The following is a 16,516-nucleotide window of genomic DNA, read 5'->3' on the forward strand; positions in this document are numbered from 1 at the left end:
GATTAGATAAATTGGCAGGCTAATTGACCCAGGACAGAGTGGCTTAAACAGCCATCCCCACACCACAAATACCAATTCAGTATTCTTTGGAATTTAAGAGCGTGGTTTTGTCCAAAACAACAAAACAGATTGGGAACAGGTCACAGTATTCTGCTACATAATAGTCACATTTATTCTGACAATCAGTAAAATTGTCCATTTCAAAATGTATTAGGGGTATGCTGCTGTGGAGTTTGTCCTTAACAAGCTGCAGCTTTGCTGTATTTGTAGTAGCTTCGTTACTATAGGCCAGCTAACACAATGGCTTCCATAAAACAGGAAGTAAATAGGAAGACTGCAGCCCAGCACCCCACAACCACACAGAAAATTCCCAGCATAAATATTTAAGGAGTTCAGCATGTGTCTGTGTTCTCCCCCTCTCTCTCTCTCTCTCTCCCTGAAAAACAAGCTGTCCTTCAGCTTCCACTTGCTTCCCTCATTCTTCATGTCAGGCGCCTGATCCCTCTCTCTTCATCCAACAGGTGCGTCTTCCTGTGCTCCCACATGCACACTGCTTTGTCCCACTGAGAGGAGGGGGGAGAGAGCAAATCAGCAGCCATGAAAGGATAATGGCAATTACGCTATTGACACTGATCAACCAACACTATCTCTTGAGTCACCTGTTATGAAACTAAATGTGCATAAATAGACAGATTACAGCAGATACCTTAACACACAGATTACAGCAAGCATGCATACAAACCCAAACACACAGACAAACACATACGCACACACTGACATATGCACACACTACACGCACACGCACACACACTACATATGCACACATGCGCACACACGCATGCACATGCGCACACACACGCACATACACTCACAAGCGCGCGCGCGCACACACACACACACACACACACACACACAGAGTGACTCACTGAGCTGCTGACGATGTAGTCCTGATAGGGGTGCCAGCTGGCGTCTCTCACACAGGCCTTATGTCCAGAGAGTCTGGAGACCACACGGCCCGTCAGCACATCATAGACTGAGAGGGAGCAGGGAGAGTTACACACATTATTACCTGTGTCTGTTATCACTTAGACACAGAGGCAGGGAGAGTTACACACAGTTATTACCTGTGTCTGTTATCACTTAGACACAGAGACAGGGAGAGTTACACACAGTTATTACCTGTGTCTGTTATCACTTAGACACAGAGGCAGAGAGAGTTACACACAGTTATTACCTGTGTCTGTTATCACTTAAACACAGAGGCAGGGAGAGTTACACACAGTTATTACCTGTGTCTGTTATCACTTAGACACAGAGGCAGGGAGAGTTACACACAGTTATTACCTGTGTCTGTTATCACTTAGACACAGAGACAGGGAGAGTTACACACATTATTACCTGTGTCTGTTATCACTTAGACACAGAGACAGGGAGAGTTACACACATTATTACCTGTGTCTGTTATCACTTAAACACAGAGACAGAGAGAGTAACACAAAACACATTACCTCTAACTATAAAAGACTTCTATTCTTAAGCAAAAAAACTACAGATCCTGCTAGAAGGGCCAATAGCTCCAACAGCAGCAAAGTACATCACTGCCTGTCATGATCTGACATACAGTGATTCATACCAAAATATACTAATATTACTATTAATTTATTTAAATTTTCTTTCCCCCGAATAATAATAATAATGATGATAATATTATGTTTTTTATGTTGTTGTTGTCACAACAGTTCGATATAGCAATTATTCAATTTAATTTACATCCGTGTTTCCCATGTGTTTCTATATTTATCCATTTACGCTTTGGCAATATTTACAATTGTACTTTATGCCAGTAAAGCATTTTATTTTGACAGTTACACACTGGTACACTGTTATTATCTATTAGATACAAAGACCAGGTTAAAAAACTGCTGTTACCTGTATCTGTTATTGATTGTCTCACTCAGTCACTCAGACTCACAAAACAAAAACATGCGCGCGCACGCTCACACACACACACACACACACACACACACACAAACTCACTGATGATTCTCCCTGTTGAACAGCCGGTGTAGATAAACCTCTGACCGGTGCTGAACTCGGGGGAGAAGCGGCAGCGAATGAGCGTGTGCAGCACGCCATGGCCGCGGTACGTCATCACCGACGTGTCTCCCGTCAGCTTGTCTCTCTTCAGGGCTGAGGGAGGGAGAAGGGCGAACACCACAAACTTACAGAAGCTCTCCAAAAAAACACCTGAGAGCTTTCCCTGTGGTCCTTCACCTCAAACTGTAGAACGTAAAACCCCTGTCTGCCTCTAAATGTACCCTGTGGTAGGTCATGTTCCTTCTGCCTGCCTCCAAACCCCACAATGTTAAGTACCTGTCACATGATCACAGTCGTGACATATTACATATAACGCCTAAGGTTTGGACCTTCCTCATCCCTAAATGCTGCCTGCTTGTTACCATGACAGCTGGGACTCTCCCCACTCAGCCTTCCCCCGGCCCCCGGACGCACCTCTCCGGGGGACCAGCTGCCAGCGGTAGTCCCAGGTCTGCTGAGTGACAGCCAGCCTGGAGGCTGCCAGCCCCTCCCCGGAAGAAAAGCGGCGCACATCCCACAGCTTGATGGACTGATCTTTGGAGTTACTGATGAGGTAGCGAGCGTCACCCTGACCGCAGGGGGAAGAGAGAGAGATGGGGAGAGAGACTGAAAACCTCATGAAAAACGAAGCATGAGAAACTATTTGTCGGCTCCCTTGACTTAGTTAAACTGGTACCACTGGCTTTGAGTGGCTTCATGGGAGCTTCAGAAATATTTGATGGATGATGTGCTAGAGCAAGGGTGTCAGAGACCATTTCCACAACAGCCTGAATAGCAGTCAATACAGTCATCACTAGCTCAGGCATTTTCATTTTTCCATTGACATGAGCCTTAATGTGATGATAATTAGGTGCTTACTATTTCTTTTCATCTGAAAAATGACTGGCTTGCATTTACGTAAGATGCAAAAGATTCCACTAATTTTATAAACCTTACCTGTGCAGTTACATATCAGGTTTTAAAACTTGATATGCCAGTTATTCCAACTAAACTACTCTCACAGAAGCTAGGTGGTTAATGTTAAATAAAGCACCATGAAACTACTCTGGTGGCGACAATCTCGGTAGTTAAACACAGACTGTTTCCTGCGCCAATTTACTGCCATCTACAGGTAAGGGCTGAGAATAAAAATCAGTGTTGGGTTCCTGAACGGGACTGAAGGGCTGTAAATGCAGAGACATTGCAAGTTTCATTGTCTGACAGACGGACAGGGTGCGGGGGTGGAGGGTGGGGGGCAATAAAAACAGAACAGAGCTGTTTAACGAGCGCAGTGTCAATCGCTTTCACAAGAGACTAATTCTCTGCTGCAGAGAGATATGGCTTTTTCATCAGTTTTTTTTCACAATTAATTCACCAACGACTGCATAGTTATGCTAAAGAAAGCAATACATGGCTCTTCCTGACTGAGAGTGTAGCCTAGAAGCCTGCCTGCCTGGCCACTGGAGCACAGGTACCTTGCTGTGAATGAACGTGACGCCGTCTGTGTGGCCGGCGAGCTGTCCCACGGGCTCCGGCTTGTCCTCCCTGAGCGTCCGTCTGTCCCACACTTTGCACAAGGCATCGTCGCTTCCGGAGAACAGCAGCTGGGACGACCGGTCGGCGAATGTCACCGCGTTCACGTCATCATCGTGCGCATAAATCTGAGGGAGAGAAAGAATGAGAGAACTTGAATCTCTCTGAAGGGTTGACTCTGAGAAAGATTGAGCTTACAGTGTATGAAGCCTTTGCCCAATTTTCAAAAGGATTAAATGCATTCGATGGCAAAAACAAGTACAAAGAAATTTTAATGTGGCTTCTAAGGCACGAGAGTGTGGTTATTGTATGTTTTTATAACAAAAATGATTTCTGAAATAAAATATGAATCTTCTAGGTTATGAAGGCAGCTCAAATGTATAGCCATAGGCAGATAGATAGGCACAGAGATAGGAGCACCTCCAGAGAGATAGGATTTCCAGTAAATAACATCTTTTTACCCTTCTGTGAATATCTTAACCTTGATGGCATTACATTTTCATCCCACAAACTGGTTTTTTCCTTTTTTTGGTATTCATTTGAAAAGTCTCGGTGGCTAGAGACGTAATAAATGCTGGAGCAGAACAGACAGTGGGTGGAGGCAGATTGAGGTCTGTAGTTTGAATGGCAGCGTATTGTAGCAGAGCAGAGTATTGTAGCAGGGCAGTGTATTGTAGCAGGGCAGTGTATTGTAGCAGAGCAGTGTATTGTAGCAGAGCAGCATATTGTAGCAGGGCAGTGTATTGTAGCAGAGCAGTGTATTGTAGCAGGGCAGTGTATTGTAGCAGAGCAGTGTATTGTAGCAGGAGGAGTAGCAGGCGTGTATTGTAGCAGAGCAGGTATGTAGCAGAGCAGTGTATTGTAGCAGGGCAGTGTATTGTAGCAGAGCAGCGTAATGTAGCAGAGCAGTGTATTGTAGCAGGGCAGTGTATTGTAGCAGAGCAGTGTATTGTAGCAGGGCAGTGTATTGTAGCAGAGCAGCATATTGTAGCAGAGCAGCGTAATGTAGCAGAGCAGTGTATTGTAGCAGGGCAGTGTATTGTAGCAGAGCAGTGTATTGTAGCAGGGCAGTGTATTGTAGCAGAGCAGCATATTGTAGCAGGGCAGTGTATTGTAGCAGAGCAGTGTATTGTAGCAGAGCAGTGTATTGTAGCAGAGCAGTGTATTGTAGCAGAGCAGTGTATTGTAGCAGAGCAGGTATTGTAGCAGAGCAGTGTATTGTAGCAGGCAGTGTATTGTAGCAGGATGTGCAGAAAGTATTGTAGCAGGGCAGTTATTGTAGCAGGCATGTATTGTACAGAGCAGTGTATTGTAGCAGAGCAGGTATTGTAGCAGAGCAGTGTATTGTAGCAGAGCAGTGTATTGTAGCAGAGCAGTGTATTGTAGCAGAGCAGCGTAATGTAGCAGAGCAGTGTATTGTAGCAGGGCAGTGTATTGTAGCAGGGCAGTGTATTGTAGCAGAGCAGCGTAATGTAGCAGAGCAGTGTATTGTAGCAGAGCAGTGTATTGTAGCAGAGCAGCCTATTGTAGCAGGGCAGTGTATTGTAGCAGAGCAGGAAAACAGCAACCCCTGCAGCCCAGACAGCACTGCACACATCCACACGTCCTCACACACACCTGACCTTCAGCGTTCTCTTGTTCTGCTCGCGATCAAAGACGTATAGACAGCCGTCGTTCGCTCTGTGTGAGAGAGAGAAAGAGAACATTCTTCGTTTGAAAGAGGGAGGTGATAAGAGGTTAGTTTTATGAGTTCATAATGCTGAAATATGACATTGACTCTTATCATGATAAAAAGGTTTGTACCCTCTCTCAGAGATACTGAACACAGCTTGTGCGGTTCCATATGCAGTCATCACTCACCCACCCAAGACCTCCTTTCCATCCGAAGATGTGGCCACAGAGAACACACAGAACCTCCTCTCATCTGGTCTATGTGTGCGTGTGAGAGAGAGAGAGAGCAAGAGAGAGTGTGAGAGAGAGTTTACATTAACCGTACACTTATCTGAAGCTACTAGACATCTATAACACCACCCACCGCATCATTAGCACCATGTGATCCAAAGCAGCAGGGGCCAAGACTTTAACAATGTTTGGCAATATTATCTTATTTATGGATTATGCATCATTATTACGTGATACACTAATGGCATTGCCTTTGAAATGCTGATCAGATGTCTGTCAATCATCTGACTGACATCCAGATCAACAGGCAGGCAAAACTTATAATGAAAAGCAAAACCTGTGTTTGGATCTCCAGTGAACATCACTGAAATAAATGTATCCAAACCAGAAGGAAAACTCATTCATTTATCACTGGGGGGGGGGGGGATTAACACTTACTTTAGCTGCAGAGCAGTGTGGGTCTGACTGGTGCTGTCTAGGCTGCAGACATGAACTACACACAGGGGGTGGGAGAGGTAGGGAGGGAAAGATACAGAGAGAGAGAGGGATGGAGGGAGGGAGGGAGGGAGGGAGAGAGAGAGAGAGAGAGAGAGAGAGAGAAAGCTTGAAGTTTTGGGTGAGGAGCAGGAAGGACACTGAACTGATGATGTAACAGCAGCTCAGTGAATAAATTCAACAACAATTTATTTGTATGTAGCAGATAAAAAGCATCCCCACAACCTAGTGGCTGTTTTCAGGCTCCATGTAGCCAAGCTTCCATACTGGGCGAAGCTAATGTGCTGCTAATCACAGGCTTATTTCAAAAGACTCAAAACAATGGTTAGCCCCACCCCTAATGGGTGGAGCCAGGCTGTGAGGCCACGCCCTCTCCCAACATCAGGCGGGTTTTGCTTGTGCAAATCAACCAGGATAAAGTTCTGTCTTACTGCAGTCCGACCAGCTGGAGTAGAGCACACTATGCGAGTCAGGGGTGAAGCAGACGTCCAGCACGCTCCAGCCCATGTCCCGCGCCTTCACCATGTTCTTCAGAGCAAAGCGCCCCTTGCTGGTGTCATAAAGGCGGATGTTATGATCTAAGGCAGAAACAACCAATCAATGTCACAATAGGGTTATATGTTATACGTAGGGCCACTAGCTTATCTCCCCTTGTTTTCTCGCATGGCACTTCAGTCCTCTGCCAGCTAGAGGTAGCGATAGCCTCTTTCCCAAGCTCCTTCTCAAACAATTACCCCATTTTCACCACCTCAATAATCTAAGCTGATGAAGTAATTGCCTCTAATTAAACCCAGACGATGATTGACAAGCGACATTCACATGTTAAATTCAGTTTTATTGCATACTACCTTGGACACGCAGCAGTATTTCTAAATAGGGGCATGATATGTTAGAAGCAGTGAGAAATGCCCACATTAAAAATAAGTGCAGTTTTTAACATTTAACTTGCTCAAAAAAGTTCATTCATAATAAGACTAATCATGGTCTTCAATCAAGACTAAGTTGAATACGGTTTTTTCATTATCCTCTTTGAGAGATAGGCAATTTAATTTTTGATCAGTCAAACTTGCTCATAGACCACGCAGTGTCACTTGTGATTGAGTAGCTTGCTCTGTTTCGACCATAGGAACTCTCTCTATCCCTGCTGCCCCCACCACAAAGGAAACATCCTTGGGGCAATTAGAGTAATGCTAAGGGTCTATTTTTCTCTCCCTCCCCTCAACAGGTGTCATGGTGTCTCCTTTCCCTGAGCATCTAACTACTCCTGGTGAGACACAGAACACTATTTTTGGGCCCAGAGGCATGGGGCGGCTACAGGACACACAAAGATAACGTTCCTTTTGGTTTTAAGTTAGATTGCAATCTGTGACACCGAACTGAGATGGTTGACTGCTGAAGCGGTGCAATTTGGTTTTGTTACATGGAAAATATTCTGCCTGAAGGTGGAGATTTCGACTGGCTGGTTTTAACAATTATTTGTCCACAAACATCTCTGTTGTTGGAAACAGAAGTAAACTTCCATGTTTACTTTCCACTGCTCTAGAGGTATTAAATAGCTGAGCTGGATTACTTCCTAAGGTTGCTCTGCCTATCAACAAATTCGGCAATTTAACTGATAATTGATATGCTGGATGACAATTAATTAATTAATTAATTAAATCAAATATATTTATTTAACATGCTTGATAAGTGAGGTGTTTTAACTGTTGATGCACGTTAGGTATTCAAATAGCTGAACATTAAACAAGGGTGTTAACTGTTAAAACCGATGGATTAAGAAATTAAACATATATTACTTAATCCTGACTTCTCCTGCTTTATATAGTTGCATTTTTATTTTTACTCCAGCGATACTCAACCCTGGTCCTGGAGAGCCACAGAGTCTACTGGTTTTTGTTTTTACCTTGAGATCAGTGACCGATTCAGATTCAAGAAACCATGTGACCTGAGTTTAACTGATCGGTTGCTGTGCTCTCCGGGACCAGGAGTGAGGACCACTGGCTCAAAGACATGCTTTTTGTAGCATTTAAACATCCCTCCATGTTCATCTTCCTTCCTGACTCTTCCATATTATATCAACTAATTGTTCTTTATAATTGTCTCAATTAGAAACTCAATTGTATGATCAGTAATTTGACTGTGCCGTTGCAGTGTCTATGGGGACCCCTGGAGGATAACAATTGAAATACAAATTTAAATCCTTGCAGGTCACATGGTGGAGACCAACTAGTGGCCCTAGTTATTACAAATAAAGATGCACCAATGGAAATGAACTACCTATTTTCTATTGCACTCATATTCACTCAACATCAGCTATGGGGGCGACATAGCTCAGGCGGTAAGAGCGGCTGTCTGGCAGTCGGAGGGTTGCTGGTTTGATCCCCGCCCTGGGTGTGTCGAAGTGTCCCTGAGCAAGACACCTAACCCCTAACAGCTCTGGTGAATGAGAGGCATCAATTGTAAAGCGCTTTGGATAAAAGCGCTATATAAATGCAATCCATTTACCATTTACCATGAGTCACATCTACAGTTCTAGGTCAGAGTTTGCATGTCATTGTAGACAACAATATCCAACTGCTACACTCCGGGTAGATATGAATAAATGCAAAACAAGTCAATTTAAAAAACCAATTGAAAATAAAACTCACATTTTAAAAAATACAGTGATAAGTGCTCACCTTGGCATGCTGAAAGGAAGCTGTCACCATCCTCGCTGTAGACCCCACAGAATGCCTTCTGCTGGTAGATCTCCTTGTGTGTTACCTGATTGGGTAAGAAACTGGGGGCAGGGGCAGCAAATGACAGAATTTTATGGGTTTGATTGACAGAAAGTTGTATCGCTGAGGGAGGCCCTCAGTATATTTTCTTAATAAAATATTCAGCCTTATAAATGGAATATATGTCAAATGCAAGAAGGTTTCCAGGTTGCCCTGGAAAAGGATGTTAGCCATGTAAGACAATGAACTGGGAATTATTGAGCAGAGAGGACCATAACCACTGCTGCTAATACCTATGCAAGATTTCAAAGCAATAGCTGTGAGAAACATCTAAGAATACGACACCATTGATGTGAGTCTATAGTAGTCCATATTGCTGTCATAAATAAATTATTATACACTGCATTCATGTAACTTATCATAATTTACCCATTTTGCACGCTATTGTGAGTCACGCTTTTGACGGAAGTCTTAATTGAGTTCACTTTAGCATAATTACAAATGCACAACACACTGCTTTAATCATTGTCCTGATGCAGAAGGCTGCTGTCAATGTCGTTACAATAAAAACCGATCCCTAATCTGCTCTGCTCTTTAATCAGATAATCTAATTAAGTACAGGTGAAGCACAACATGTCTGAAAGGGATGATTCACAGTGAAAGAATATGCCCAAAGTTCATTCTTCTTAATTTTACAGACAGTGTCATTGCGATTGTGGTTTGCGGTGTCATCTCTGTTGAAGGACAGAGTGTAGAGGGGAGGGAGTGTGCAGTCTACAGGGGAGGGAGTGTGCAGTGTAGAGGGGAGGGAGTGTGCAGTGCAGAGGAGAAGGAGTGTGCAGTGCAGAGGGGAAGAAGTGTGCAGACTTCAGGAGGAGTGAGGTAGAGGAGGGAGTGCGAGTGTAGAGGGGAGGGAGTGTACAGTGTAGAGGGGAGGGAGTGTGCAGTGCAGAGGGGAAGAAGTGTGCAGACTTCAGGGAAGGGAGTGTGCAGTGTAGAGGGGAGGGAGTGCGCAGTGTAGAGGGGAGGGAGTGTGCAGTCTACAGGGGAGGGAGTGTACAGTGTAGAGGGGAGGGAGTGTGCAGTGCAGAGGAGAAGGAGTGTGCAGCGCTGAGGGAAGGGAGTTTGCAGGCAGTATTCCAGATCACTCACTGCGAGCGAATACGGCTGCACTCTCCGTGAGAGAAACTGGTACCCAGACAGCGGCCCCACTCTCTCTGAAATCAGACAAACCAAACAATTACCACAATACAATCCACAAACCAACACATGACCAGAGGGCTACCACATAGGAATCTAAAGCAACTACAAGCCCAATAAATTTCACTCTAGCGTGCTGTCACTACACTGCAGACATTCACTACTGACACATCAACAAAAATAAAAGAATATTAAATTCCTTCTGCTTTCACTTTTGTCCCAAAAAAGTAACCTTTATATAAAACAGAAATTACACACAAATCATTTGTTCATCTAATTTAAAAGGTAACATTCACAAATACCCTCATTTTATATTGCTTACTCCACAGTTCAGTAGGTTCACATTATGAAAGACAATGAACTGATTTCAAAGCAGAGAAATCCAATTTCCTTACAAAATTTTCATACATTGATATCAGCACAAGATTCCTCCTGACTAACGCATGAGCTACAAACAGGCACTTTATTTACAAATTCCTGTATCAAATATATTAATGTTTTTCCCTATTTCCATATGAAACTTCACAGAATGTAGCCATGGCTGTTATTAAACACTCTTTTTTTTGAGACCAATAATTTCTTAAATTAGTCAAAACCTTCACTCTGCACCTATCTGTCTCCAGTTCATAAAATGCAGCATGATGCTAGTCGCCTATTAGCATGATGCTTGTAGGTTACGAAGCTTTAAATGAATGAACATTTCAGAGAATAAAATAGAAGTATTTCAGTTAACTTAAAGGAGGAGCTTTTTAACATGGATACATACTTAGAAGAGGCAAGGATCAACCCATTTATTTTCAGTTAACCTTTAAGTAAGAAATGGGAGGATTGAGCAGCTCCCCCTTCAGTCTGCAGCAGTAAGTAGCTGCACACCTGACCCCCCCGCCCCAACATCCCCCTCACCTCTTTCAGCATTTGAGTAAAACTTTGTTTGCCCTTTGACCCTGAGGAGGCAGTGGCTTGGAGGATCTGAGTTCGGATCTCACTCTGATCCAGATCCCGAGTGTCCGGATCGGAGTCCACTGAAGGTGTAAATATGCAGGTCGGTCAGAATCAGTTGTGAGTTCAGTGAAGGACAAGCTCAAAGACAAACATGAACACGGGCATAAATATATCCAACCTGTCTGTCCGACAGATTAATGGCCAAAGGTAGACATTTTTCAAGCACACTCTATTCAGTCATACTGTATAAACACCAACTTGTACCACAGCAGAAAGCTTAATTCACATTTAAACAGCTCCTGCAGTACAGTTAAAGCTGCTTACCTGGGGGACTGTAACGACTTCTATGGTCACCTTCCCAGGTTTCATCACTGTCATCAGAATCATCAGAGTTAGAATATGATTGGACAAACTGCAACCCTGTTGATCCACCTCCACTGACCAGACGCACCTGGCCCCTTCAATCAAAACAGAGGGGAGACAGGTATTACCAGAAAGTGTGGAATACAGTCCTGGAGAAAAGCCAATGGTAGTTTCTTGGGTCCACCATCTATTCTTGCAACTTGTTAGCAAAATGAGAATAATCAACATTATGGTTTATACATAAATAATAACACCCATGGTAAAAGGAGATGAAAGAGGTGAAAGAGGATTATTTGCTGAAATTAGATGAATGTTCTTAGCAGCTTTTAGGTGTATTTTTGCTCATATGAAACTTGAAAATTGATGGACAATCACTTGAATTAAACAGAATTCAGCAAAACATCATATTTGTCACATATGAGCAATAATATATGACAGTGTATACTGTCTGAATGAAGTACAAACAGTATGTTCTCACTGAAAGAATTAGTGTGTTAGTTCAAAATACTGTACAATAAACCAATTGAACTCTTGTAATGTCTAATTACTGCAATATTTCACAGCATAGTTGGATTACATTCAGAAGTTCATCTGGAGGACACAAGGATCCAAGCCGATCTCTGAAATTCTGACTGCACTCTTCCATGCAGTAGACCACTCAGAAGACAAAGCTCAGAGCATGCATTCTGCCCATTACAGCAACAGAATCAGGCTTTATGGGGGTTATCTTAATTTAGCAGTAAGAACTATAACAGCAATGTAGCAGTACCATTTACATCAGTTCAAAGTTAGATTTACAGGGAAAGCTCTATGGGACTCACAGACGCACAGAGTGGCACACAGATATGGCATACAGACTTCATTAATCAGCACACTTACAAGATAATAAAGTAGTTCTGATGTGTTAAAACCGTGTGAATTCACTATATGCTGAAGTGCAATGCAAACACAGGGCTACACAGTGTATTAGTCTTACAATGGTAGGACAACACAACATGTCAGTGAAGTAGTTTCATAAAACAAATCAGTAGCTGCCTGTCACTTGCCTGCTAAGTAAGTAAGTCACAACTTGAGATACGTCTTCGTCATCTTCCTCTGCTTGCTGTCTGCCTGATTCTGACTGGCCTGGGTTGCCACTGAAACCCCGACCAGACATCCCAGAACTGTACCGAGAGCCCATAGAGCAAGATCTTGACACAGAAAATATCAACTGATTACACTCATTACAGGTCCTCTGCATCCTCAGAACTTTTTTCTGGCTTTTCAAATTGAATTGGTGAACATTCTATTCCTGTAATATGAGCAAACTTTTGCAATGTAAAATGTTATGCAATCGCAGAATATTCATATTCCATCTATTTTACATTCTTTACATTTTTTTTTTTTTAACCTTTGCCTACAAAGGCAAGAGTATTAGGTCAAATAACATCATGTTCCACAGTACTCATCAACTTTTTTTTTTTGCTACTTGGGTAACTAAGCTTTCGTATTTAATGTTTAAAGCCATGGAGCGTTCTGGACCTATTATCTTTCACAGTGACAGGTGTAACAAATGAAGAATAAATCAACAGGATGGGAATATATATATATATATATATATATATATATATATATATATATATATATACTGCCCAAAACCAGTACCACCTACTGACTAATGCTCAAGCAAATCATATAACTATTTCAGCAAACAAATGCCTATGAGTTTTGTGCCAATTCTTTTTTTTTTTTAATTATCCACGCAGCCACCACACTAACACTTCTTCAAAACAACTTGAATTTCCATATCGATAATTTAAGTTTAGGCTACTGTATGTTTGGCCCAGACCGTTTTTGTGTGCGATACAGGATTTCGATACTTACTTACGTTTCTAACGACCTACCGGTTTTACAGTGGCTTGTACAGGGCATTCAGTGTTTCGTGGTCTATAGCATGAATATAAAATCCAGGAAACTGCTAAGCAGCTTGCATAGCGACGATAGCAAGGCAGCGAGCTAAGTAGCTACCCGGGCACTCTGGTCTTACATTTCCAACAAATCGGTAATGTTATCTCTAACACTAGCCTATAGGCTATATCTCACCAGCACGTTAACGTTTACGCGAACTTGATTTTTACTCATTTAATAATTACCTGCCGACCGAGGACTGTAGCTACCAACTCCGTCAGAAGTCTCAACAAACTTTAACAACGTAACACCTGACGTTAAAATATGCAGATTTTACAGTGAGGCAGGTAGGAGGTGCGCAAGATTATTTCCATAAAGCAGTAAGTTGACAAACCGTAAAGTGCCGATGCCGCAAAACTTGAAATACAAATTCTCAAAATCTCAAATCAGACGACAGTTATAACCCCCCACCTACTATACAGAGAGTAACTTCAAAATGTTAACGAGAAGCTCAATCCCCCAAAGACAGAGCAAATTAACTTCGGGATCAGTTGTCCGTTCGACTCCCTACTTATCACACACTAATTAATTTGCAGAGGCAGTAGGAGGTATTTCTGTAGCAAAAGTCACAAATCTGTAGAATGGATTCACAAATCTGTAAATAGTTTCACATCTCTGTTGAATGGATTTCCAGATCTGCAAATGGTTTCACAAAACTGTAGAATGAATTTTAATTCCTCCATCTTCATTATTCTCATATACTTGTGTTTGCAGTCATTGCATGGCTTGACTTAAAATAATGCAGCAAGTGAAAAGGAAGGGCCCAGACATTCGGCATTTCTTTGAAAAACAACCTTAAAGACAACTAGGTTGCGGGAGATATCGATGTAATTCGGTTTATGATTAAATAATTCTAGTTTATGGGGGAATTGTTATTGTTATTGACTAATAGCATTATTAAGGCAAATATTACATTTTTTGTGTTAGGCCTATATGTTGGCTATGTAATAAAATCACTGCATGAAAGATATCTTTGCTGCCACAATGATTGCAACACTTTCCTACAATTCACTGGTAAACTGAACTGTATTAATTCCTGCTAATAATACAGACAGAGCTATGCTTTTTTCGTCTGGAGGTGTCTTATGTTATAGAACAGCAGTCTGGTCAAGAAAATATGGTAGTCAAGTCTACTTTGCAGGGTGTATTGGAAAAGTTTTTGCATTAACTATCATTTTTCACAAGAACCATTTGACCTGCTTACAACCACAGTAATAAGTATATTCTGTTCTCAAAGGTCATCAGAAATAAACATTTAATTGCTTTATTTAAAAAAAAAATTTTTTAAGCCTGACCTCGGACCCCCCGAGAATGTAGGTTCCCCACCCCACAAAACAGACCCTACGTAAGTATGCGAACAGACGCTTTGCCATGCAAAGTCGGTTTCATGCGTTGTTGCGTTCTAAAATGTGTCACCTGAAATTCTTAACACAACGCAAGCACGAGTTGCAGTGTCAGGCCATAAAAATACCCTGCGTAAGTATGTGAACGCAAATGACAATGGCAGGCCAGTGCACTGCGAACGCACGTCCTGATGGAACATACCACTGATTGGTACATACTCTTATATCCCTGCAGAGCTTATAAACCAGACACCTCAAGGAGGTGATGTGAAAGACTGAGGTGGTAGTGGAGCAAAGGAGGATACATTTTCGAATACTGAGATGCACACTGCACCCCGGGATGAACCAGTCTCCTTCATTTTGTGCTCCAAACTGTCCTGGATTGCCCCCTTGAGGCCTCGGGTTTATTACCACCACAGGGACATAAGAATGCACGTTTAGTATATACCAGTCAGTGTATGCACAACAGAGCCATGCGTTTGCAGAGCATCGGCCTGGCATTGCTATTTGCGTTAAGCATACTTACGTAGGGTATGTTTCTGGCCTAATATGATGTAGAGCTAACAGGTATGACCATGGCCAAAGTCATGAGTCCAACGTTGCTACCTTTAGACATTGTAAAATTACATGAATATTGGCCTACATCACTCTTCCACAATAAATCAACTCACGCAAAATTAAAAATGTGGAAAATGCAAATGCATCAGGCATTTGTTTTCAGATCTGGTGACTGAGTGAGAAGTCAAAGTGTTGCCATAACATTAGCATCACATTCATCAAACAAATTACCTATGACCAGAAGTGGAAAATCCAGTAAAGGTCCTCCCCAGTATTTTGTTCTAATCACCTGGATTTGCTAATACAATAAGCGCAATTCTTCAGCCAGGAGCTAGACCTAATTAGTGAAATCAACTGGAGTTCATGGGTGGAAGAAACACATGACAGGACTTCTACTTTCTGACTTTACACCCCTGGCTATGACTTGGTGTATGGGGTATTATCATCTTTAAAACATGCCTATATGTGTGAAATAAATTATTGTAAACATAGTGAAGAAGGTCAATCATCACCTTTAAAGACTGACATCGGTCTTCGTTCTGACAGAGCATCTCTTAAGAGTACATTTTCTACACTACTTCATCTTGATAGATCTCTAGCTTCACAAATTCTGAAGTAAATATTAACTACCTCCGAGTCGTCTAATCTGTGAGTAAGTCTGCCAGCTAATATGATGTGTCAACAAAACTTGTCAAAATAAACAGTATCGATAATCTTTAACGTTCATAGTTGTAAACCAGCTGATTGACTAAATAAGCCAACAGCGTGGCTCACTACGCTAACATTTTCGCTGTCACTATACAGCTCGTACGCTAGCTAAATATCCAACTAACGGGACTAGCAAACAAACAGCTAACTAAACACCAAAGCAATTACCGTTTTCTTTGGCGTGGTAAAGTTGTCTTGACGTTTTAGCGCCGTTTTTCCAGATGTTGCCTGAACTTGTAATTAACTACGAATATAGTTTCGTTAGCTTATAGCTAACGCAATAAAAACTAAACTTTTCTCAAGGGTGGCGGGAAAAACACAACATTACAGATATCTACTAAACTGGTACATAATATAGCCAGTTATATTACTGATAACAAAGTCCTTGCTTATCGGCTTATTAATACCTAACGTTAGGTATCATTTACCACCCCCAAAACGCGATGTTGTGTACACCTCTGGTGTACACGCTTGACGTCGGTAGTTCATGCCCTGCTGTCACATGATCACTGCCCCGTCCTGAAAGCGGAAACCGGATAGTAATTGTCTACGCTTTCACCACAGAACGGCTTTCCCTTTTAATTGGCAAAAAATCTCCATGTGACAAATCCAAACCAACTCGATTGAAATGGGTTGAATTTTTAAAACGCTTGCGGTTCACCCACGGCATTAACCAAGCAGGCAGGTTCATGCGTTTCCGGGTTTTATAGGCAATAAAGGGATAAAGGACTT

At 42.2% G+C, this 16,516-nt stretch overlaps 1 protein-coding gene across 5 annotated transcripts; it reads right to left on the minus strand.

Moving 5' to 3' along the window:
- Nucleotides 1-35: 35 nt before the first annotated feature.
- On the minus strand, nucleotides 36-16,288 carry LOC135261001 (DDB1- and CUL4-associated factor 11-like). 5 transcript variants are annotated; one of them, XM_064346819.1, is made up of 15 exons: nucleotides 15,953-16,288; nucleotides 12,275-12,391; nucleotides 11,190-11,323; nucleotides 10,827-10,945; nucleotides 9,876-9,940; nucleotides 8,685-8,785; nucleotides 6,438-6,584; nucleotides 5,950-6,004; nucleotides 5,470-5,538; nucleotides 5,232-5,289; nucleotides 3,552-3,737; nucleotides 2,512-2,665; nucleotides 2,038-2,190; nucleotides 927-1,033; nucleotides 36-563 (listed from the first exon to the last, which is right to left on the minus strand). In XM_064346819.1, exons 2-15 carry the CDS (start codon nucleotides 12,382-12,384, stop codon nucleotides 483-485), a joined length of 1,539 nt encoding a protein of 512 aa, XP_064202889.1. In that variant the 5' UTR covers nucleotides 12,385-12,391; nucleotides 15,953-16,288; the 3' UTR covers nucleotides 36-482. The 5 variants fall into 5 exon arrangements, with proteins under 5 accessions (XP_064202889.1, XP_064202885.1, XP_064202887.1 ...); XM_064346815.1 differs by having other exon boundaries at nucleotides 12,275-12,418; XM_064346817.1 differs by lacking the exon at nucleotides 15,953-16,288 and adding an exon at nucleotides 15,589-15,945 and having other exon boundaries at nucleotides 12,275-12,418.
- Between the last annotated feature and the right edge of the window lie 228 nt (nucleotides 16,289-16,516).

This window comes from Anguilla rostrata, chromosome 8 (assembly GCF_018555375.3).
Source record: "Anguilla rostrata isolate EN2019 chromosome 8, ASM1855537v3, whole genome shotgun sequence".
Lineage (NCBI taxonomy): Eukaryota > Metazoa > Chordata > Actinopteri > Anguilliformes > Anguillidae > Anguilla > Anguilla rostrata.

What these genes read in the sequence shown, in the direction of transcription:
- LOC135261001 (XM_064346815.1), bottom strand. Translation starts at nt 12,408, where the DNA reads ATGGGCTCTCGGTACAGTTCTGGGATGTCTGGTCGGGGTTTCAGTGGC. An exon ending in GGAAAGGAGGTCTTGGGTGG is followed by an intron (nt 5,290 to 5,469) that starts GTGAGTGATGAC and finishes TCTCTCACACAG; the next exon opens with AGCGAACGACGGCTGTCTAT. An exon ending in AGAACAAGAGAACGCTGAAG is followed by an intron (nt 3,738 to 5,231) that starts GTCAGGTGTGTG and finishes TCTCTCCCTCAG; the next exon opens with ATTTATGCGCACGATGATGA.